The sequence below is a fragment of the Zootoca vivipara genome, chromosome 12 (genome assembly GCF_963506605.1).
Source record: "Zootoca vivipara chromosome 12, rZooViv1.1, whole genome shotgun sequence".
Lineage (NCBI taxonomy): Eukaryota > Metazoa > Chordata > Lepidosauria > Squamata > Lacertidae > Zootoca > Zootoca vivipara.
Genome location: NC_083287.1, coordinates 58,763,467 through 58,787,936, shown reverse-complemented (window position 1 = coordinate 58,787,936; position 24,470 = coordinate 58,763,467). Strand labels below are relative to the sequence as shown.

Here is a 24,470-nt window from a genome sequence, read left to right as displayed (position 1 = left end):
GACTGGATGCCCGCTTGGGGTCCCTTCCAACCCTGTGATTCAGTTGCCAAATCCCGGGTTCCACTTTGTGCTGCCCCTCTGCACTGCATTTGCAGGCCTGGTGCCAAACTTCTGGGGGACTTTGGCAGGGGGCTGCCAGGGCCACACACACACACACACACACACACACACCATGCAAGGATTATTCTTCTCCTGCTACTGCAGCAGCAGCTGCAGCCCTGCTCACCCCCCTCCTTCCATGCTGCCTGCCCTGGGTAAGGTCTCACTGCTGGGTGGCAATGCCACTTTCAGACAGAGGCCACCCCTGGCTCTTGTCTGCAGCAGCTGCCCCTCTCTCTTGGCGTCCCCCAAATGCAACGGCCCAGCCTGTAGATTTCATCACTCTGTGGGCTTCTCAAGTTTTCAGTCTGTCTAGGCTGGGGCATTTTATTTTGGGCTTGAGCCGCTCCTGGGGGTCTGCCAAGGTGGGTGTGTTGTGCCCGGCTCAGGCTGGCGAGGGGCCCTTCTGAGCTCCGGCTGGTGCCAGTCCTGGCTTGATTCTGGTCCTGCCCTTTTGCCAGGATGTGCCTGCTCCAAGCAAACCTGCCGGGACTGACCCTCACCCACCATGTGCCAGCATCCAAATGCCCTGGACCCCTCAGTCTGCCCACGATGGCCGCTCCTTCCTTGGGGGTCTTTAAACAGATGTTGGCAGCAGTCTGTCAAAGATGCTTTGGTTGTGGTGCCCCCTGCATCGCCAGGGGTTCGGCTAGATGACTCTTGGGGTCCCTTCAAATTCTACAAGGAGCGCACAGCAATTCCCAGGCTGAGGGGGGAGCAGTGGCTTGCTCTCTGCAGAAGAGACAAAAGGGGTGCTGTCCTGTGGAGGGGGGGCAAAGGCAGAGATGCCTGAGTGCTGCCGCATGCCTGGCCCCCCAGGGAGCTCTTGCTTTTTAGTGCCAGCCCCACTTCCGAGGGGGGGGGCAGCCAGATGACAAGGCAGATGCTGTTTCTGGAGGGCAGGTTTGTGTGTTTTCCCTATTTTCACCACGGCTCTGTTGTTCTCCCCTTCCAGCCTCTTGTTTTCACACGTCCTCCTTTGGGGCACCCACAAACCCTCCCTTGCACCCAGGTCCACCTGGTCCCCCATCTTTGGGGGTGGGGTGGAGAGTGAGAACCAAACTCCCCCCCTCATTTCCCCTCTTCCTCCTCCTCTTTTTCCTCCATGGCTGCCGTGTCTTTGTCATTCGGTGCTGAGTGTGATTCGTAGAGAAGCTTTTAAATAATAAAGATTTTGGTCCTTTGTATCCCTTGCACATGATTTGTGGGTTTGAGCGCCTGGGTCTCAGAGAGAGAATTGTGGCCTTTGCAGAACCATTTTGCTTCATCAGGTCGGAGGGAAATGGAACGGAGGCAAGTGCAAAATTCTCTGCTTAGGCGACAAGAGGGAACAAAACGAGCACAGGAATCCTGCCTTGCAGGGGGTTGGACTGGATGACCCTTGGGGTCCCTTCCAACTCCACAGTGCTAGGATTCTGAGAGAGACAATGGAGTGATGCCAATGCTTTATCTCGTTTTATCTTTTAAGATGCTTTCCCTTCTGCCAAGACTGCCAGGCGTCTCTCCGCCTCCCACCCCACCTTTGTGCCATGATCTATTGTGGGGCATCAACTGACCCTTCATGCTCAGCCATGCGTCGCACTCAGTCCTGTGGCTCAATAATGCTTCTGTCACATGAAGCATGGCCAGTCTCCTCTGCCGTGCTTCTGGCTGAATCACCTTCCAGGGTCTGAGACCAGAGGAGATTAAAAATCCCACTCTTTGTTCTAGTGTGTGGCCTGACCCTGCTCAAATGCTCAGAGTCGCTCAGGCCTTTTAGGACAGCAAATGGCTTTGCACTGGGGGGGGGAGGAGAGAAGAACTCCCCCCTCCTCTTCATAGCAAAGACCTGTCAGGCTGTGAGCACCAATTCTGCCCACAAGAATTGGCCCGAGTCCAAAAGAGGGAGGGCCCCCCTTGTCCCCTGGCCTCAAGGGTAGGGGGGCTGGGGTTCAGAGGCCTCACCTGCCCGGCTTGCCATGTAAGCCATTAATCACCTTTGGAGTCTCTCACTTGTCAGGTGGTTTTAGGCGTGACTCCCTTGAAATTACTTCAAGGTAGGAAGAAAACATTAAATGCCACATTTTAAAGAATTGCTGTCATCGCAAAACAGCTTTTTTAAAGAGACGTTTTGGTTGTGAAGGATCTGAAACCAGTGTGTTGCTTGGATCTTAGCTGGGATTCCTGCATTGCAGGGGGCTGGACTAGATGACCCTTGGGTATCCCAGCCCTCCAATTCTGTGTTTTTTTGAAGAGGATCTGGACTTCCCTCTCTGCCTGGGCACTGCTTGTCTTTGGGGCCTCTTTGCAGGCTTGCTCAAAGGCCACTTTGGTGGCTGCCTATTTCCTTGCAAGACAGGCCAGGGCTCCACTAGGGAACCTGAAGTCTGCTGCTACTTTATAGGATGGTTATTTCAGCCTTGAGCAAGAGTACCTCCTTTTTCACTCTGAACTCCTACGGCAAGATCCAGGTGATGCTGCCTTGGCTGCCAAAAGCAAGTACAGTCAAACCTTGGTTGTCGAACGTAATCCATTCCACAAGCCTGTTCGGCTTCTGAAACGTTCGACAACCAAATTGTGGCTTCTGATTGGTTACAGGAGCTTCCTGCACTCAGCAGAAGCCGTGTCAGACATTTGGCTTCCAAAAAACGTTAAAAAACCGGAGCATTTACTTCCGGGTTTTCGGCATTCGCAAGCCGAAACGTTCCAAAACGGAGGTGTTTGGGATCCAAGGTTTGACTGTAAATGCAAAAACTTCTTGGGCTGTTGCTTTCTCTCTCGCAATGTTCCCCCTTGGGCTCTTGTCCACCCATTTTGCCCCCTTGGTGTAGATCAGGCATCCCCAAACTGCGGCCCTCCAGATGTTTTGGCCTACAATTCCCATGATCCCTAGCTAGCAGGACCAGTGGTCAGGGAAAATGGGAATTGTAGTCCAAAACATCTGGAGGAACGAAGTTTGGGGATGCCTGGTGTAGAGGGAGCCATGAGGTCCGAGAGGAAGTGTCCTGGGGGACGGAGGTGGCCACCCATCGGCCCCTCCGGGATGTTCCCATCCTTGGAGTCCAATTGCTCATGAAGAAATTTTTTGACAAACAACAAGAAAAAATCTGCAGCTTTATTCCATCGCAAGCCAAAGGCCAGAAACGCAGCTTTGCGGCCGCCTCTCTGGGTCTTCCGTGCTCCAAGGAGGCTAAATGATCCAGTGGGGGGCTGCCAAGCTCAGGAAGCCCAGGATACCAATCGTGAACCCCCAGGGAAGGGCCCTGCTCCCTGCAGAAATGGGGAGAGACAAAGCCAGGCTCAGTCCAGGGTTGCAATGTCAGGCGAGATTGCCCTCCCTGCGGGTGCACAAAAGGCAACCAAGCCCCAAAGGCTGCCTTGCTGTGGTGGGTTCTTTCACTCCGGGGCTGGGGGTGGCAGGGGGCCTGAAGAGCTCTCCAGGGGAGACTCCCTGGGTCCTTATCATAAATAATAATAAATTTTATTTATACCTGTTAGGGCAAAATTCTGGGTGCGAGAATGCTCAGCCACCCAGCTCATCAGGCAAGGGCCTGTGGTCGTTGCGGAGTATAAAAGGAAGGAGTCCAGCCATGATCCGGAGCAAACAGCAAGGTTTATTACTGCGCAGCAGGTTCAATGCCAGACTGAACACTGTGAACAGGGCTGCAAGAACTTTTAAAACTTCCCACCACCATCCCATAATGCACATCGAAAGCATCATACATACATCACTTGTGACAGGGTAAAACATCAGAAAAGGGGAAGGTGCAAGGGGCATTAGCATACAGGTAAACAGGAGGTAAGCAGGATTAGCATAAGGATGTCCCAGGACATTGTTAAGCAAGTACCAGTAAGTATCTGGGAAGGGATCCTTGAGTACCTGGTGGGGGGAAACAATGGGTCCAGTTGTGTGTATTGCCTCTGGCTTCGGAGGGTTGGGAATGGCAGGAGATGGTACCTGAATGGATTATGGATATGCAGAGGAGCACCACCCTGGCTACCTGACCTCTTGCTTAAGGGATTATGGCTGTTCCCTGCATCCCTGAGAGCCCTTGGCCAGAGTCGCAAAAAGGAGGTTTCATTTAGAAATAAAGATACACTGTATTCATTCATAAAGAAATATGGTTACATAGAGTCTCAGGCAACAGAGAAAGGGTAGGAAAGGGAGCCTTTATTACTCAGGGCTTGATCTTGAGGGGTTCGTGTTGGTGCGATACTAGAGTGGTGTTGTAGGATCAAATGGGGTCCCCTTGAGGGCATTAGTGCCAATCTTGATTCCCAAATGAAGCCTCGTTTGGGTGCCCCCCCCCTATAAAATTCCCTAACAGTCCCCCATTCGGAGATAGATTCGTGACCCAGTTCTGAAAGAACAACGAATCTTTTCTCCGCTCCTTCCTGCCCTTCCCTGGGGTCCTGGGTGCCAAAGCTCTGTGATCTGGTATTCTCCTTCCTCAAGTGTCACATCTGAACATATTCTGGGAAGAGGGTACGGTGCTGAGAATAAGTTCTTTAGGGAAAGAGATTTGAGGGGTTTGTGTCAGGGAAGAAGCGGAACAGGGAACAACAAGGGTTAATACAATGCATGGCACAACAAAACACAGGTACACATAAACTAAAACAATTCCTTTAAATAACCATCCTAGGTTGGGGGGGGGGCCAGCCCCATATGTCAAAGTCCGAAAGTCCTTCATGTTGAATAGCTTCCAGTTGTCCAGCCAACTTATGGATATTGTTCAAGTGTCCCGGAATATGTAGAGTCTGGTCTGTGACATACGTGCAGCACTCAGAGTTGATCAGGGCACAAGTCCCGCCCTCACTGGACAATAAAGAGTCCGTAGCAATTCGGTTCTGTTCTGTTCTGCCTTCTGCATGAATTTTAAAAGTACGCCTGTAAGTTTAAGATGTCTACATGGTTGGAGCTAGCTCCATACACAGGGAATAGTGCCCTGCCCCATGTTTCCCTATTGGCAGCCACGTCAGAGAGTTTGGGGAGGGATTTTGATTTTCCCTTATTCCTTTGCCTTCCCGCCGGTAAGTCGCGAGTGATAAAGCAAATCAGGTTCAAGAAAAGTTGGATCTGCTCCGAGCTGGCATGGGGCTGTACTGGTAGGGTGTGGGGGTTAGGAGTTTAAGAGGGTTATGTCCTTTGCAATCTCCCCGCAGCGCTGTGGTCCGGTGTGGTCCCATACTGGAGAGGTGGGTGAAGGGCCTATGGGGTGGTACCAACCCTCAAGGTACTCTTCCCCCTTTCCAGCCCTCTGTGTGTCCAGGATTCCACAGGCAGCAAAATCGCCTCAAACAAATCCCTTGTAGTTGGGGCTTTGAAAGTTTTGGGGTCAAGAGGAGGCACTGGAACCCAAACATTAGGTTTTCCGTTTGGTGTTGCTTGTCAGTATAAACATGCACAGCCCCTCCCTGCTCTATTTCTGTCCAATTTGGGTGGCGAAGGGCCTCACCTTGTCCATAGAGGAGGTACGATCCATTAGCACAGTCCATATGGTAGTATTGTTGTTCCATGGAAAGGTTGGCATATAGAGAGTTCCCAGTACTGAGTCCCAGTGATTTTAGGCACCAGCGAGTGACGTAGTAAGGTTTGGGAACCCGGGTGACAGAAGTTGAAATCCCCCATTCGGTCAGGGTTGTGGTCGCCCCCTAGGTCTACAGTGTGGTAGTCGAGGAAGTGGCAGTCAGCTTGCAGTCTGGAGCATTGGTCCGACAGGACCAAGGCAGGTTGAGAGCAGAAGAACAGGGTAAGGAGGTAAAGGATGGGACCCATGTTCAGTTCAACGTGGAGCGACAAACAACTGACAGCTGTCAAAGCATGAGTTGTCAAACGAAGCGATGAGTGAGCGGCTGACAGCTGTCAAAGCAGGAACTGTCAAAACAAAGCGACGAGTGAGCGGCTGAAGCGACGGTAGGAAGCAGGAGCGAAGCGAAGGCTGAAGCGACTGCAGGAAGGCTGAAGCGACGGCATGAAGGCTGAAGGGAAGTGAAGGCTGAAGTGATGGCAGGAAGGCTGAAGCGACGGCAGGAAGCAGGAGCGAAGCGAAGGCTGAAGCTACGGCATGAAGGCTGAAGGGAAGCGAAGGCTGAAGCGATGGCAGGAAGCAGGAGCGAAGCGAAGGCTGAAGCGACGGCAGGAAGGCTGAAGATAGACGGCAGGAACTATTCACGTCTTAGGCGCAATTTGATGGTGTTGGGGTCTGGAACTATCTCCGAGGTCCAGATGTCCAAAGCGGTTTAGAGGAGATCCTGGTCTGGTCCGGTCTGTTGGGCCCGATCTTGGTCCCGATTCAGGTCCGGTACTGTTTTCTTACACCTAGTGTGATGCAGCCAAGAGTTCTTCTCCCCTATTTTAGAGCAGTGGGTGAGGTGAGGAGAACTTGAGATGGTCCCTCCCAAGGTGGTCAAAGTGGCTGCTTCTGGTACACTTTAACTGAAATCCAGTCTCCAGACTTCATGGATCCTGAAGCCTCTTTTTTTGGTCAAATGAGTTAAAACAATTAGAAAAGATGTGTAGAGAAGGTTGGCACACTGCAGAGTGCCAGGTGGGACAAGAATATGTGGCGATAAGTTGGTCTAACTTAATAAATTGGTCTTAACAATAGCCTGATCTACTGGAAAGTATAAAAATGCATGAGAACCCTCCAATGGGGTAAAAGCAAAAGTATGGTAAACATAAAAACAATTACACAAAAACTGTGGTCCCCCCTCCCCCCATGGAAATAACACACTATCAGACATAGTTCAGCAATTCTACATAATAACACATAATATACACAACATACAATTATTAATTCCACCCCAGTTGGATGTATTTGAGGAAATCTGTGGTTTTGAGGCAGTTCTTGCCTTTTTCACACATCTTTAGCCATTTGGCACATTTGCTTGAGGTTAGAAAGGGACAGAAAATGTCCTTACAATTCATCTCCCCCCCCCCTTTTTGTCAGTCCATATCCTTTTGGAATGTGATTGTTGTGGCCAGAGTCTTCTTGGGAAGCTGTAAACAATAAAATCTTAATGCATTTAAGTATTTTATTCATCGCCTTTCTATATAGTTACTACTGTTATTACCTGCTAAGTTTGTTTGGTTCTTTTGCTAAAAGAGAACTTTATGAAGATAACTTAAAGGTGCTACCTGACAGAATGCAGTTACAAAACAATACTGTATTTGGAAGTACTTAGGTTAATTTCATAGACATAATGGAAAAATAAATAAATAAATGAAAGCAGATTATTTGCAACCTAAAAAGAAGCATCAAAGCCCAAAACAGAGGGAAGTCAACTTTATATAGCAGGGGGGAAGAATGCCTGTAAGGGAAGAAAGACTAAAAGAATAAAAGGGATTACTGTTTGTATCTCCTCTCTTTTTTTTTTTTTTGCTGTGGAAGAAAACAAGAGGCAAAATACACCAGGATTAATACCAGTATATGGTAGAGGTAAATGTGAGATTAGTACATCTCAAGGAAGCATTTACTGACGAAGCATTTGCCCAGTGACCAGAAGATAGCAATTTTCTATTAATTTACAAGTGTGGAGGGGGCGTCCCCCCTTTTGTGTAAATAACATACTGTCAGACGTACAGTAGTTCAATGTTTTTGTCGAATATCACACAACGTAAATTATATATCAGTTGTATGTCTTGAGGTCATCAAGTGAGCTTGAGACAATTCTGGCTGCTTTTAAATCCTAGGGCACAGAGTCTTGAGGTCGAAGAGAGAAAATATCCTTGTAATTCATCATAGTTAAGCATTTTATTCATTTAAATATTATTATTATCATTTATATTTAATTACTGCTGTTATTGTCTACTCAGTCTGTTTAGTTTACTTCACCTAGTTTGGCTGTGGAGGAAACAAAGGACAAAAATGTTGTTAATTAGGACACAATTGATAAGTTATTAACATTTTCCTTATGTGGTTCTGAATTCTCTTTGAGGTTCGCGTATCCTGTTTGAAAGGGACTATTATTACTATTATTATTTACAGGAAAGAATGACTTAGATGCTACATTCGTATGTACAGGAAGAAAAGGTAGAAATGCAAAAAAAATTGCATAAATAAAACAAAATGATATTTAGATTACCACTCAAACAACATTTTTTTTCAGATGGACTGGACACAAAGATATCAGATTAAAAGGAAAAAGTTACTATCAATTAATACGAAGACATTATAAAGACCACACATGTTAATATTGGACTGTAACCTTAAAGATTTGAAGGTGAATGGGAAAATAATGGAAAACTGATTTAATAAATGGAAGCTAGGAAAAGGACCCATACGTCACAGAAGGGGTGTAGCCCAAGACCGCCCTCCCTAGATTCATCATAGGTACATCATGAAAGGGGAGGTCTGGTAGCAGTAATCTGAGCAGTCTGGACCCTGCCCCCTGCCCCCAAAACCCAATCAACAAGAGATATTTACATTTCCCCGTTTCCCAGCCAAGTTAATCACACCCTTTTGTCTGGCACTCGGGTATCAGGATGCCAGGGATTACCTGAGACAATGAGAAGGTTCCCCCCACCCCCTTCTTCCTTGCAGAGGAACACCTGCTCAGAGAGTCAAAATGGTGTCAGTCAGGCCTGTCTTCCTGTGCTGCTTCAGACATGTGCCTGTACATTCATGTACATGTTTTATGAACAATTATTATATATGTGACCTTAAAATTCTTATAACAGAGCCTTAGTTTGCATAGTCTGTCTGTCAACTGGGTGGATCTGACCATCAGGGTAGTATGAAGAGAAGACAGCTATTTTCTATGAATTTCCAAGTGTGAAGGGCGCTTTACATTAAGAAATTTGAATAATATTTCATGTGCAGAGTATAACCTTGACACCTCTTAAGTTACAACCTTCTTTTTCTCCTCTCTTTCTCTTCAAGCTGACATAGTCTCTGTGCATGTACAGAGTTCATGATTTAGAAATCCATTGTACCAATTGAAAGTGTTGCAGCTGTTGGCTAAGTCACCATTTGAATAGAGGAAGGGAAGGGTGAATAGGTTAGATTTTACCCAGAAACCCAGCAATTTACACTTCCACCAAACCAGCAACAAAAAGTGGTCAAATTAAATTCTTTGGTAAGTTTAAATCCATTTCTTTAGCCTTTGTGTCCTGAGATATTTCTGACCTCTTATTTCCTGTTCCTTGCTGCTTAGGAAGCAGGCTTATAAATCTTAAACTTTAAATATATAAAACTTCAATATCCAGACAACGCAATATTTTCACCAGAAAGCTGCAAGAAAAGTTTGGTCAAATTAAACTCCTTAATGAAGTCATGGCACTAATTAGCCATGTTTACTGTACTATATAAACATCTCATACCCCAGGCAAAAGAAATCTAGATTTGCCCCCTTTATCTACAGGGTTTTTGGGGTGCAGACTTTTATTCAAAATATTTCACAAATGTGGATTATTATTATTAGTGTGCTTTCCCTCTAGTCATTAGCGGAACAATGACCCGCCCCCTTATGTACGGGTAAATGACCAGTCAGAATTCATAAATTGCAAATGTTTGTTTGTTTTAAATAACTTCAGCCATGGGCAGACTAAAATTCCCTGCCCCCTCATATATGGGAAAATGGCTACAGGGTCACAATTCATAAGATATATTCTGCCATTTATTTACAAGGGGAAATGGTCAAGACTTTTATATGTGCTTAAACTTTAAACCTTAATAGACAAAATGGTAAAACTCATATAATCACTCCTTAAAAAAGACACTCTTGTTCTAACTCTGAAAACCAATAATCTTTCCTTGCCAGAAAGCAGAGCTGGGCTGAATTTCAACCCATCACCACATCAGACACATTGCCTTTCACATAGCTCTAAAATGGGAGTTAGAAGGGACCCTGTGGTCATTTAGTCTAACCCTCTAAGATACAGGATCCACAAGATTTGAATTAAAATACCAACTTTATACAGAACCCTTTAGCAGATGAGTTTTTCCTTAAGAGGTTATATCAGGAGCCCAACACAATTGAAGTTAAAACTAGACTCAGATAGACAATTCCTGGCTAAGGAAGCTCTACTTTTGACAAACAAATCACCTTTATAGGAATAGCTGTTCAATTTTCCTTTAGTCAATATTCCTCTAGTCACTTGAAGAAAGACTCCCCTTTTGAGCCTCTCTCAATAACAAACATTTGCACACTTCATGAAGTGAACATTTTCAAGTTTCAAAATATTTTCAAAGTATTGAGCAAGCATTTTCAAGGTTACTTACAAACACATTCTCTTTCTCTCCTACCTACCTAGCACCTTCGCATCACATACAACATACAATTTCAGACACATTCTCTCTCTCTCTCCTTCTACCTACCTAGCACCTTCACATCACATACAAAATGTAATTTCAAACACATTCTCTCTCTCTCTCCTTCCACCTACCTAGCACTTTCATATCACATACAACATACAATTTCCTCATTTAACTCCCCCCCCCATTTGCAAGAGTCTGGTAGGGTTGGAAGGGATCTTGAGTAATCTAGTCCATCCCTTCTGAAATATGGGGATCTCAACACTATCATCGCCCTTTCAAAGCAGGATACACATACATTTGAGTACAGATGGCTAACTGGGAAGGAAACACGGGCTATGCCCTATCACGGAAGCACACATGTGTACTAAGGGAAAAGGAAGGAAGGGGAAGATTAAAAGTACCAACTTTACATGGAGGCCTTTAGCAAACCTGAGGGTTGGATAAACAGTTTTAAGAGGGAATTTACTTTCTCACTACCACCATTCTGTCCAACTGGACCAAGGTTAAACTGACTCAGATAGACATTTGCTGGCTATGGAGCCTCTACTTTTAATAACATTTCCCTAGAAGGAACACCATATTTCATAGTCACATGGTCCTAATACTTCCAAGGATTCCTCATAACAACAACACTCTTCTCTCAGAAGGAGACCTACCTAAGGCTTTATGAAATATAGACACTGCATTTTAGCTTGCAAAGAGCTGTTGTGCTCAATGAAGCTGGTTGCAGCAGAAACATTACATACAGAGCACATGGCTCCCTTGTTACACAGACCTTAAACATTGTGAGTTCACAAACAAACATTTTCAAAGTTACAATCTCCCTTTTCCCTTCCTGCTCCCCCTTTCTGTACAGAAAGGGGTAGGTATACACACACACCCTCTTTTACTCTCTGGAGAAAGATTGGCCTTCTACAGCCTCTTACAACCAACAAACATTCACACACCACTTCCACCCTTTTTCAATATTTGCCATGTTTTTGGGTTGATCAATCCCTTAACATAAAATTATTTAAGCAAGCTTGCATTATTATTATTTTTAAACTTTTTTTTTTTTTTTTAACTTAAGGAAGGCAGTCTGTAGAGGTCATGGCCAATTTTTAAACACAAACTCCTTACATTCCCAAACCTTGATTACATTTCTTATTTATTTCAAGGGAAACAACGATCTCTAGCAGACACAAGGAACAGATGCACACACACTTAACAGACAAAACAAATAACAGACAACATGTAACGTGAAAACATATATATACCATTCCTATTGTTTCTCAGTCCTAAATAAAGTTACCTAGCTATTTCACAGAGTTTCTCCTGAGCCCTAGCTATCTGGTTTCCTCCCCAGACCTTTGGTGCTCACTTTTCCCGTTTCTCTTTGGGGTGCTTCCAACCACTCTGCCATGTCCTGCCTAATCCCTGTTAGGCTACCCCTCCTGGCAACCTCCTACCTATCGTCACAATCTTGAGAAATAGGGGACCCTACTGGACGCCCACGCTTTGCGGTGCCAGATCAGGTACCCCCTTGGATAGAATTTTTCGCTCCGGAATACCCCCCTTGCTTTTGGAAGCGGGCTCACGCACGATACACGTGTTACGTGGCTCGACCAGTGCGGCTGGGGTAAAGACAGGACAGAAAAGGCTTCAGCCTGCTGGCTGAAGTGGTTGAAAAAGAGCCTTTGGTCCCTTGCTTTTGGACAGGGCCTTCCTGCCAGGGCGGCTGACCAAAGGACCCCCACTCTTTTCTGGAAAAGGGGGGGTGGAGAAGCAACAGAGATAGAGCTCAGAACTCCCCTTTCGAGTTGAGCACGGCACACGGTCCGGAGAGACAGGACAGAAAGCACGATAGATAAGAGGGCAGAGAATTCAGTTGCCAGGAGATACCACCCCGCTACCACCAGTGCACTGGGTTTTAACCTTATACTCACACACTCCTCCGTGTTGATCCTGGGGATGAAGAAGCTGGCCGGCCGGTTCTTGCCTTTGCTCCCTGGCTGGGTCCTTCGAGACTTGCAGATTACCGCCTGGAGGATGGCCGAGGGTCCAAAGGGGTCTTCCCAGGCAAAAGGGCCTGGTGCCGGCTGAAGATCTTGGGGCCCTCAGTCAGCCACACAGGAGAACCGCAAGTCCCTGTTCGGGCGCCAAATGTTAGGGCAAAATTCTGGGTGCGAGAATGCTCAGCCACCCAGCTCATCAGGCAAGGGCCTGTGGTCGTTGCGGAGTATAAAAGGAAGGAGTCCAGCCATGATCCGGAGCAAACAGCAAGGTTTATTACTGCGCAGCAGGTTCAATGCCAGACTGAACACTGTGAACAGGGCTGCAAGAACTTTTAAAACTTCCCACCACCATCCCATAATGCACATCGAAAGCATCATACATACATCACTTGTGACAGGGTAAAACATCAGAAAAGGGGAAGGTGCAAGGGGCATTAGCATACAGGTAAACAGGAGGTAAGCAGGATTAGCATAAGGATGTCCCAGGACATTGTTAAGCAAGTACCAGTAAGTATCTGGGAAGGGATCCTTGAGTACCTGGTGGGGGGAAACAATGGGTCCAGTTGTGTGTATTGCCTCTGGCTTCGGAGGGTTGGGAATGGCAGGAGATGGTACCTGAATGGATTATGGATATGCAGAGGAGCACCACCCTGGCTACCTGACCTCTTGCTTAAGGGATTATGGCTGTTCCCTGCATCCCTGAGAGCCCTTGGCCAGAGTCGCAAAAAGGAGGTTTCATTTAGAAATAAAGATACACTGTATTCATTCATAAAGAAATATGGTTACATAGAGTCTCAGGCAACAGAGAAAGGGTAGGAAAGGGAGCCTTTATTACTCAGGGCTTGATCTTGAGGGGTTCGTGTTGGTGCGATACTAGAGTGGTGTTGTAGGATCAAATGGGGTCCCCTTGAGGGCATTAGTGCCAATCTTGATTCCCAAATGAAGCCTCGTTTGGGTGCCCCCCCCCTATAAAATTCCCTAACATACCCCACCCTCCCCAGCCAAGACTGGGCTCAGGGTGGCTAACACCGGATAGAAAACAATTGATTAAACGACAGCTTAGAAACAAGATGAAATACAACATTAAAATGCAGCCTCATTTCAGTAGAAACTCAAATCAAAAACTGTTTGGGCCACCTTTTGAACCACAGTTTATTCATCCTTTTGTATTAGTGGAGCAGGGGGTCAAAGGGAGGGGCAGGGGCTGCCCTTGAGGAGAGCTGGTGGGTGTGGAGTGCAAAATAAACAACATGCTTTTCTTTGCAAACCCAGGAAGGAGGTTTCCACCCAGTAAACCTTGTTTGTAGGGTCCCTGCTCAAGCTAATGCACTGCCACAAGCAAGCATTGGGGGATGGGGGGGCCTCTCTCAGGCTCCCTTGCACTAGATTAGAAAAAGGCACTTGGCCACACTACCCAAAATGCACTGGGGTTGTCCATTTCTGCCCAGGCCAAACACATTGGGAGTGTTTGTGGCCCAAAGTCGAGTCTCACTGCATCTCAGATCAGGGGTAGCATTTAACTGGAAAGAGCCATTGACACGACCTTAAAGGGAATGGCTGCATCCTCGACCCGATGCCTGGATTGGGCTTCCTAAGTGGGCCTTTGATTTGGAAATTGTAGCACCTGCATAATTGTGCAGGGGGTGGTGTTGGAAACGTGGAGGAAGCCTTGAGGGTTCTCTGGTTGGGGAGGGAGGGAGGTCCCTCCAAAGGGTCCCTGCAGAGAGGCTTCTGCAGGGAGCCATTCATCCCCGTGGCCTCCAGAGGGCAGCCGCCACCTCTGCAAGAGCCTTTGAGCCACTTTTGAGCTAAGGAGCTAAGGAAGAAGCAACTGGGCAAGCAGAGCAAAGATGCTGCCCTGGAGCAGAAGGAGGCTTGGCTTGGCTTGGCTTGGCTTCCTCCGCCTTGTCTCTCTCACCCTCCCACTCCTGCCTGGGACTGTTTTGGGAAGAAGAGACAAAGGACAGACTCCCTCGGAAAGGGGCAGGCTCTCCTTCACTCGAGGCTTTGAAGCAGAGGTTGGGTGGCCCCCGGCCAGGGATTCTTCAGCAGCAATTCCTGCATTGCATTGCATTACATTGCATTGCATTGCATCGCATTGCATCGCATTGCATCGCATCGCATCGCATCGCATGCGGCTGGATTGGATGACCTTTGCGAGGGTCCCTTCCAGCTCTGGTTGGAGGGTTGTCAGGTCCCAGCAAGCACCACAGCCGCCTGCCGTTCTCCCTTCCCAAGCCAGTGAGATGCATCAGAACAGGGGTGCCCAAATTTTATTCAAAGAGGGCCAGATTTGATAACGTGAACATGCTTGAGGGCCGACCAAAGCTGTTGACCTTATTTTAGAATTGAAGTTGTTGAGCTTTTTTTTAGGATTTTACAAACTGCCACAGGGGCTGGATTAAACCGACTGGGGGGGGTGGATTAGGCCCCCGAAACAGACTCTGGACAGGTCTGCTTTAGAAGAAAACCGCCCTGGTATATTTTTCATGGTTTTCAAAGCACTTGGGAGCAAGCAGGCTTCCTTCATGCCCCAAATGCAAAGAAAAAGTGTCTGTTTGGTTGGGGGTGAGTGGGGAGAGCCTTAGACTTTTGCTGGTACAGGGCCACAGCACGGGAATGCAAAGCACCCCACAGGAATGGGGCTGAAGGGATCACCTACCTGCATTTGGCTGGCATTTGGTGGCGCTGCCTGACCAGAGCCCGTCCTCCTGGCATGTCCTGGCTGCTGATCCCTCAAGGTTGAACCCAGGACTGCAGTTGAAGCGGACGGTGGATCCTGCTAAGTAACTGGTTCCATTCTTCTCGCCGTGGGAGGGGGGAGCCAGCCAGCCACAAGAAACCACTGGGGGAGAAAAAAGTGGGGTCTTTGGGGCCATGCAAGTGTGCACCTGCGTGGCATTGGGGAACCACGCTGGGAAGAGAATGGCCTGCAAGGGGGAGCACAGCAGAAGAGCAGAGAGAAGGGCCAGACCCAGCCTCTGCCGCTGCTCAACTTAATAGGCTCCCCACGGCAGGACTGGGGTGGTTGCTGCCTTGGGGGGGGCAGCCCAGGAAGAGCGGCTGCCTGCCAGGGTGGGCTTGGCAGGGCATCCTCCTGCCTGGGGGTCTCTCCCTCCAGGCTCCCTTCCTGCTGTGCATAGATGGTCCGTTTACATTTCTTGGTGCAGAAAGCATGGATCTGATGTGTAGAGATCTTTCCTATTCTAATGAGTTCAAGGGGGTGTGGGAAGTTTCTTTGTGTGAAAGAAACAAGCAGAAGGTTCCTGATGTTTGGGTTATTCCTTCAGAGAAGCTGAGTGCAGCTGCCTTAAACTGGTCCTGTTATCTCTTTCAGTCGAGGTCATGCTGACTATAAAAGTAAGATCAGAAGGAGCCTGGGTTTCACTCTTTTCTATCTCTCTTTCCAACTGTGTATGCTTAGTGTTAAGTTTTAGTCTTAGTATAAGTTATTGTAAGTTTAAGTGAAGTCTGCTGCAACTGGACTTCTGATGGACAGGGCCAATCCTGAATGTTTTGGAATTGTGACCATTCTGCTCATTTGCCTTCAGTAGCAGTAAAGCTCTGCTGGATGAAATTCAATTGCCTCTGGTCTGTTTTTGGGGAATCCTGCAACATGTTTAAGTTTTTACTCTGCCAACCATACACTGGAGTTCTGCTGTGGATCAATATTGAGTAGAATTTCCATTTCCTCTCTGCCTGTGCACTTGCTTGCTCCCAACCATTCAAAGCCCCCTTCTCAAGCTCTCCCCAAGGAAGCAGCTGGATTTGCAAGATCTGAGGAATGGGGCATGAAAAGAGGGGTGGGCAGCGGTGAAAGAGGGTGATGAGGGTGGTGCTCCCATCCCCCATCCCATTCAGGCACCTGGCAATACCTTTCCCTGTGACCCTCCCTCGGATCCCCCCTTCCCCGGCAGAGCTTGCCCTTGGCTCACCCGGCTGCAGGCTCTCTTCTAGGTGCTTGTAGATCCGGTGGGACCATCTGGTGCTGTTCCCCACCGCGAGGTCTCTTGTCGTCAGAGCATCAAACCTGCAGAAAAGGTCCGACTGGCAGAGTTGGGCCACTTCCTGAGTGAGGGGATCGGTGGGATCTTCAGGGGCCCGGAAGATGGGCAGGAAAGAGGGGTCATGCTTTGGCCCATAGAAGAAGGTCTGCAGCAGGAACTGGCTGTCGTAGGTGAAGAGGGAGGTTTCATTCTTGATGGCCCCTGCAAAGAGGAATGGGGAGCGCTGTCGTTCCCTTGAACCAGACCAACCTCTTGTAGGGCAACAGCCCCATCTAGCCAGCATGTTTAAGTCTAATTAGTGCATGAAGGGGTTAATGCCATAGAGTAAGCTGTCCTGCTAGGTTTTGCCCAGGTCACTTCCCCTTACCTTAGGAGGAAATAGGTAACCAAGCCTTTGTTCCATCTGTCTACTTCAGTGAACTTTGGTGTGTGAGGAGGTGTGAGTTGCTCCAGCTCAGCAACATGGCTTTAACCAGCCTCTTTTGTTCCAGACAAGAATGGCGTCTGAAACTAACGTTTTCCAATACCAGTAATTTAGGAACTTTTGCCTCTTTGTAACTAAGCTACATTTCACTGTCTGCAAGTCTTTTTTTTCTGACTGCTATATGGAAAAGCACATTTTATTATATATTTTTAATAAAATTTCCATACCACACTTCTTCTGAAGAGCATGTGAAACTGACCTTTGGAAAATTTGTAAGTAAACTATTTTTAACTTACCAGATGTATTGTCTTTTCCTATGCTAGCGGAAGAGGGACACTTTGGAGATAAACTTTCTAAGGGGACATTTTGAAACTCACCGAAAAGGGCACATTTTAAGTCCCTCCACTGTACCAGCTAGGTGAGGGTGTGGGAGACCTACCCACTCACCTGGAGGGCACCGTCAAAGGTCCTACGCTCTGGAGCAGGAGAAAACAAGCTTGCTCCATCCTCCGTGTGACAATCCTCCAGATATTTGAAGATGGCTATCACATCACCTCTGGCTCTCCTCTTTCCCAGGCTGAACATACCCAGCCTCTTCAACCACATCTCATAAGAAAGACTTGGCTTCTAGACGCTTGGTCATCCTAGTTGCCTTCCTCTGCACACCTTCCAGCTTATCAACATCCTTCTTAAATTGCGGTTCCCAGAATTGGACACAGTATTCCAGGTGAGGTCTGACCAAGGCAGAATAGAGTGGGACTATGACTTCCCTTGATCTGGACACTAGACTTCTGTGGATGCAGCCTAGAATAGCATCAGCTTTCGACTCATGGGAAGCTTGTGGTCTACTAAGATCTTTTCCCAGCCAAGGGCCAGGCCAGCTCCTCTCTCTCTCTGCCCCTTTCTTTGGGAGAAGCTGAACGCTCACTTACAGTCTGCGCCAAATGCAAATAGCTCTTCTGGGCTGCAAGTGTTGGCATCTAGGATGGTCCCATTGCGGAGGGTCAAGTCGTCCCGGGGGTTGCCATTCATGACCCCAAAGAGCCCCTGTGTGTGATTCAGGAACTTTGGGGGCAGCAAAGCAGTCAGGCTCAGCAACCTCCCCGCCTTCCTCACTTCGACTCCGACTCCCGAGGAGAACATGGCAGTGACGTTCAGCCCAGGGGCAGTGGAGAGAAAGAGACCTGCCAGGGAAAGAGGGAAGTGTAAGGATTAATATTATGGGGCATCTGCACAGCACAGCAGGGGGGATGTTTGAAAATGTATCCAATGCACCTCCTCAGTATCCAATGCACCTCCACACACTGGTTTGTTGAGAAGAAGATTTGGTTTTCTCCTCCATGACTCAGTTCTGCTCTTCAGGATTCACAGAATCCATGAGGGACAGCAGTCGTAAGAACCGAAGAACAGCCTCCTGGATCAGGCCAGTGGCCCATCTAGTCCAGCTTCCTGTTCTCACAGGGGACAACCAGATGCCCATTATGGGAAACCTTGCTGAAGAAATACAACCTGCCTTCCATCTGCACTTCACAGCTACATTATGGGAAACCAGCAAGCAGGATTCGAGCACAAAAGCAACTCTCCCCTCCTGCGCTCTCCAGCAGTTGGGATTCAGAAGCACCACTGCTTCCAACCGGGGAGGGCAGAGAAGAGCCATCTTGGCTAGTAGCCAATAATAATAATAATAATAATAATAATAATAATAATAATAATATATTATTTATACCCCGCCCATCTGGCCGGGTCTCCCCAGCCACTCTGGGCGGCTTCCAACAGAAGAATAAAACACAATAATCTATTAAACATTAAAAGCCTCCCTGAACAGGGCTGCCTTCAGATGTCTTCTAAAAGTCTGGTAGTTGTTTTCCTCTTTGACATCTGTTGGGAGGGCGTTCCACAGGGCAGGCGCCACCACCGAGAAGGCCCTCTACCTGGTTCCCTGCAACTTGGCTTCTCGCAACGAGGGAACTGCCAGAAGGCCCTCGGTGCTGGACCTCAGTGTCCGGGCAGAATGATGGAGGTGGAGACGCTCCTTCAGGTATACTGGACCGAGGCCATTTAGGGCTTTAAAGGTCAGCACCAACACTTTGAACTGTGCTCGGAAACGTACTGGGAGCCAATGTAGGTCTTTCAAGACCGGTGTTATGTGGTCTCGGCGGCCGCTCCCAGTCACCAGTCTAGCTGCCGCATTCTGGATTAGTTGTAGTTTCCAAGTTACCTTCAAAGGTAGCCCCACGTAGAGCGCATTGCAGTAGTCCAAGCGAGAGATAACTAGAGCATGCACCACTCTGGAGAGACAGTCTGCAGGCAGGTAGGATCTCAGCCTGCGTACCAGATGGAGCTGATAGACAGCTGCCCTGGACACAGAATTGACCTGCGCCTCCATGGACAGCTGTGAGTCCAAAATGACTCCCAAGCTGTGCACCTGGTCTTTCAGGGGCACAGTTACCCCATTCAGAACCAGGGAATCCTCCACACCTGCCCGCCTCCTGTCCCCCACGAACAGTACTTCTGTCTTGTCAGGATTCAATCTCAATCTGTTAGCCACCATCCATCCTCCAACCACCTCCAGACACTCACACAGGACCTTCACTGCCTTCACTGGTTCTGATTTTAAAGAGAGGTAGAGCTGGGTATCATCCTTACCGTATACTGATGAACACCCAGCCCAAACCCCCTGATGATCTCTCCCAGCGGCTGCATGTAGATGTTAAAAAGCATAACTCTCTCCACCTCCACAAATTGGTCTATCCTGCAGTTTGCTTGTTTTGGAGCCAACGTGGCTTCACATAATATGGACAGGCTTATTTGGTGTCTGCAAACGTGACATGAAGGCTGGCAACATCAACCCTTCCATGTGGGAACCCCTTGCAGACGACCCCAGTGCCTGGAGACAGGCAGTCAGGTCATGTATCCACGGCAGTGACCAGAGGAGGGATGACCATGCTCCATCTGCAGCAGCACAACCAGACACCTTCCTCTGCCCCAGCTGCAACAATACATGTCTCTCCCATATCCACAGCAGGAGCTGTAACCTTCCAACGGTTTAACTTCACCCCCAAAGGCTCACTCCTCCATTGTCTCCCGAGACAGATGCCAACCAACTATTTGGTTGCAAGGCTTCTTGGCCTTAGATTTAAATTATGCAGAAGTTTAAGTTGCAGTCACATCAAAGCCTCAGGGAAGAATCCAAAGTACAAAACGAGGAGGAACCGAGAAGGAGGCAGTGAGCTTCTCCGGGAGGCATCTAGGTGGGAAAGAAGATGCTGGACCAGCTAATCCGCTCTGCTTGGTTCTTTGGTTTTTGTGACTGATATGGAATCTTAGAACTGTAGAGTTGGAAGGGATCCCAAGGGTCATCTAGTCCAACCTCCTGAAATGCAGGAATCTCAGCGAAAGAATCCTTAACAAGTGGCCATCCAATCTCTGCCTAAAATCCTGCCATGAAGGAGACTCCACAACCTCCCGAAGGAGAGGTTCCACTATCAAACAGCTCTTACTGTCCTGATGTTTGGTCAGAATCTCATTTCTTGTAATTTGAAGCCCTTGGTTCAAGTCCTGCCCTCCAGAGCAGGAGAAGACAAGCTTGTTCCCTCTTCCATGTGACAGCCCTTCAGATATTTGGAGATGGCCATCATATCTCCTCTTAGTCGCCTCTTTCCCAGGCTCAACATACCCAGCTTCTTCAACCATTCCTCATAAGGCTACATTTCCATTTTCCTCCTTGGCTTCTTATCTTAACATTCGTATTATCCTGAAGGCTACCAGAGCTGGGCTCCAGCAGACAGCCATGGGCTAACCTGAGGCCCTCCAGCCTTTGCTGAACTCCAGCCCCCACCCACAGCCCTGGTCAGCAGTCTTGCCCCTGTGCTTAAGCAGAAAGGAATCCCTTGCAGGGCTTCTGAAATCCTCCCTGGCCAACCCTCCTGCTCTCCATGTCTCACCATTCAAGTCCATCCAGGTTTGTTCAGAGAAGTTGAGTGCCTTCTGGTTGAGCAGGACCTCCAGCCCATCCGAGTGCTCTGGGATACGGATCTCCACCACATCTGAGCGATTCTCCTGCATGGCAACGGAAGAGAAGCCCGTCACCTTGGCCTCAGTTCCTGCCAGGCAATTGCAAACATCAGTCTGGTGCACAAAAGTCTCAAGAGACAGAAAGTGACATGTTTATTTCATTTTTAAACCTGTGCTCTACTTTTCTGACCAAAAGGCCCCCAAAGCATCTTCTATCCAGGTTAGGAAACAGGAAAAGCCAAACGCCGTTAGAAACAACAGTGGAATTTAAACATCAATGGGCTTTGGAACCACAGAAGGTTTGGGAGAAAATAGCAGCTTTAACCAAATAGTCAAACCTGCAACCCCCCCCCCCCAAATGTTGCTGGGCTCCATCTCCAAACAGCCCCAGCTGGCATGGCCAATGGTGAGAGATGACGGAAGATGGGAGTTCAGCCACATCTGTAACCCCCTTGCCAAATGTAAAATGCCCAACAGAGTGGCTAGGTCCCACTTGAGAAGGGGTGTCATAACACTGGTGCCACCACTGAAAAGGCATCCTTCTTAGAGCTCCTCGCAGAAGCAGCAAGGGGGATCTCGAGCAACACTTACCCCCAATTTATCTGAATTTACAGGGTGGGACCTATAGATGATGCTCCTTAACTTGTCCCCAGGACATTTAGGGCTATAGAAACCCCAAAATCAAGTCTTGAATTGAACTCCGAGTTTCAAAAACTGGCAATTCTTCAATTGCAGAGTTGGAACAGACTCCAATGGTCTTCTAGTCCAACCCCCCGAAATGCAGGAAAGGAGACAGAAGGCCTCACCATTTGACAGCTTGGCACGGTGGGTTCTCCCTTGGATGCTCAGGGAGGTGAGGCTGGATTCCAGCACAGTATATTCTCCAAGGCCTTTGAAGGTGAAGTTAGTCCCGTCAAAAGTGACAAAGTGAGGGTCTCCAAAAGCTGAGGCTGTTCAGCAAATGCAAAGACAGAGAACATGCATTACGAGCGCCATAACGGAGACCGAATAATGTAGGGCTGGCATAGGGTTCTCTGGGCATCTGTGCCCAAATGGGCCACCTGCCCCCTTTTCTAAGTGGCAGGGGTAGTGGGGGGAAGAAATGAGTTGCCATGGGTTGGCCTTGGCTCCAACCCAGAACCAACCTGCACTGGTGAAGGAGGGCCCAGACTTGCCCTGAGGAAAGTCCTCCGCCAGGGAACCATCTCTGGCCAAGCCTAGTCCTCTCCTAAGCCTTGCCCTACACCAGGCATCCTCAAACTGCGGCCCTCCAGATGTTTTGGCCTACAACTCCCATGATCCTAGCTAACAGGACCAGTGGTCAGGGAAGATGGGAATTGTAGTCCAAAACATCTGGAGGGCCGAAGTTTGGGGATGCCTGCCCTACACAATGGCATAGCAGGGGTTGCAAGTGCCCGGGGCTGTGCGGAAGCAGGTGGGTGGGTGGGAGGGAAATGAATGGAGTACATAGGCACATTCAACTGCATAATGGCATCTGCATCACCCAGGAGCTGTCAAGTACAACATCCCTAGAGTGGAGACAGAAGGGGATGTCTGGACCAGTCAGCCAGAACTTCCTGTTTCTCCTGGGCTGGGACAGACTTCCTCTGCATGTGACTAGAGGTGGATGTGGCCTCACCTGTGCAGGTAACAAAAGCATAGGACTGGCAGCCATCTCTCTCTCTGACTTCATTCGTCCAGCAAGCAACATCTGCTTAGCCAAAGATGCTTCCAGCCAAGAGAGAACAAAGGACTATCTCCTTATGGGATAGACTCCAAGTGTATGTAACTTTTTCTAAGCTGAGTCTGCCTTCTGGGATCCTATTGTGAACAGATGTGTAATGTAAGTAAACTCTTTTTATACTTTTATAGAAGACTGTGTTGTGTCTTATCTTTTAGGAGGGAATAAAGGGGGAAATACCAGGACAGTATTATCAGAGAGGTTTTAGCGAACCTGAGCAAACGTATCCGCTGTGTGACTTTAAAAAGGGGAACCCTGCTAAATTGTGGAACTTGTTAACCGCTGTGTGACTTTAAAAAGGGGAACTCTGCTAAATTGTGGAACTTGTTAACTGCTGTGTGACTTTAAAAAGGGGAACTCTGCTAAATTGTGGAACTTGTTAACACAAGTTGGAATAGGATATAATAAAACAATATATCCTCTTCCCACAGGAGCCAGCCCATTTCACTGCCCAGTTCCCTTGCAGAAAATATACAGCTACGTACATCAAATTAATTGGGTGCCCCCAGCGTGGCATTTGCCTCCTCTCTCCCTCTCCCCCCTCTCTCTCCTTGTGCTATTGGTACAAAGAAGGGCTGAGTGAGGTCAGGAGAACATACCAACTCTGGGGGGACGGTACTTCCTGCAGCCACTTGAGGGACGGCGTTTGAGGTAAGTGGGGCAGTTATTGGACCACAAGCAGCAGTAGTAGAAGCTGATGACGTCATAAATCCAGTGGGAAAAGCCAGGGACCCTGGGGGGCTTTTCATAAGGGGGAGCCCCCCAGTCGTGGCCTCGGTCCGGTGTGCTTCCCCCGACGGAGTCTCCGGTGAGGACCTGGGTCCCTGCAGCACTGTAGCAGCACTGCTGCCCTGAGGAGTATCGTGGGCTGGAAGAGAAGGCAAAGGGGCTCAGCAGACCTTTCCACAGAAGGTGGCAGGTCTTGGCCACTGCGAGCCCAGCCTACGGTGCACCTGGAGAGACTTACCTGGCCTGAACCCCCCGGACACAGTGCACTGCCCCCTGGTGGTAGGTGCAGACGCTGCCCTTCTCTATGTCACACCCGTAGTCAGTCTGGAAGGGAGAGAGAGCAGAGGATGGTCAACTCACGGGTGCCCCCCTTCCCCACTCCTAAGCCCCACTTGCAGATTATTGTCGCTGAAAGCACCTTTTAGCCTCAAGGTGGCTTAAAACCAAGTCATGAAAGCCGTAAAAGAAGACATGAGTTATCTGCCAGAATGGTCATCTTCAGAGGGTGGTTCTCAAAGCAGGCCTTGGTCAGAACACACCTGGAGTTCTGTCTCCAGTTCTGGGTGCCATGATTTAGGAAGGATATGGGCAAGCTGGAACATGTGCAGAGGAGGGCAACCAAGGTGATCAAGGGTCTGGAAACCAAGCCTTATGAGGAACGGTTGAAGGAGCTGTGGATGTTTAGCTTAGAAAAGGAGACTGGAGAGATAGGTAAAGGTAAAGGGATCCCTGACCGTTAGGTCCTGTCATGACCGACTCTGGGGTTGCGGCGCTCATCTTGTTTTACTGGCCGAGGGAGCCGGCGTACAGCTTCCAGGTCATGTGGCCAGCATTACTAAGCTGCTTCTGCTGAACCAGAGCAGCACACGGAAACGCCGTTTACCTTCCTGCTATAGCGGTACCTATTTATTTACTTGCACTTCGTGCTTTTGAACTGCTAGGTGGGCAGGAGCTGGGACCGAGCAATGAGAGCTCACCCCGTCGCAGGGATTCGAACCACCGACCTCTGATCGGCAAGCCTTAGGCTCTGTGGTTTAACCCACAGTGCCACCCGCGTCCCATCTTCAAAAACCTGAAGGGCTGCCACATGGAGGATGGAACAAGATTGTTTTCTCCTGTTCCGGAGGATACGACTCAAACTAATGGATTCCAGTTACAAGAAAGGCGATTCTGACTATCAGGAAGAACTTTCAGACAGTAAGAGCCTCAGAGAGGTGTGGACTT

The 24,470-nt window shown here is 48.5% G+C and overlaps 1 protein-coding gene across 2 annotated transcripts in view; it reads right to left on the bottom strand.

Annotated features, from left to right (window-relative positions):
- Positions 1-3,172: 3,172 nt before the first annotated feature.
- The window catches only part of SUSD2 (sushi domain containing 2), a 35,546-nt gene continuing 14,248 nt past the window's right edge, over positions 3,173-24,470 (bottom strand). For both annotated transcript variants that reach the window (XM_060280478.1, XM_060280477.1), the window contains exons 7-14: positions 23,485-23,570; positions 23,117-23,385; positions 21,583-21,726; positions 20,707-20,865; positions 17,695-17,946; positions 16,267-16,539; positions 14,994-15,176; positions 3,173-3,348 (exon numbers count right to left, since the gene is read on the bottom strand). In XM_060280478.1, the coding sequence (XP_060136461.1) occupies positions 3,269-3,348; positions 14,994-15,176; positions 16,267-16,539; positions 17,695-17,946; positions 20,707-20,865; positions 21,583-21,726; positions 23,117-23,385; positions 23,485-23,570 (1,446 nt within the window). In that variant the 3' untranslated portion in view covers positions 3,173-3,268. The remainder of the gene's footprint in view (positions 3,349-14,993; positions 15,177-16,266; positions 16,540-17,694; positions 17,947-20,706; positions 20,866-21,582; positions 21,727-23,116; positions 23,386-23,484; positions 23,571-24,470) is intronic.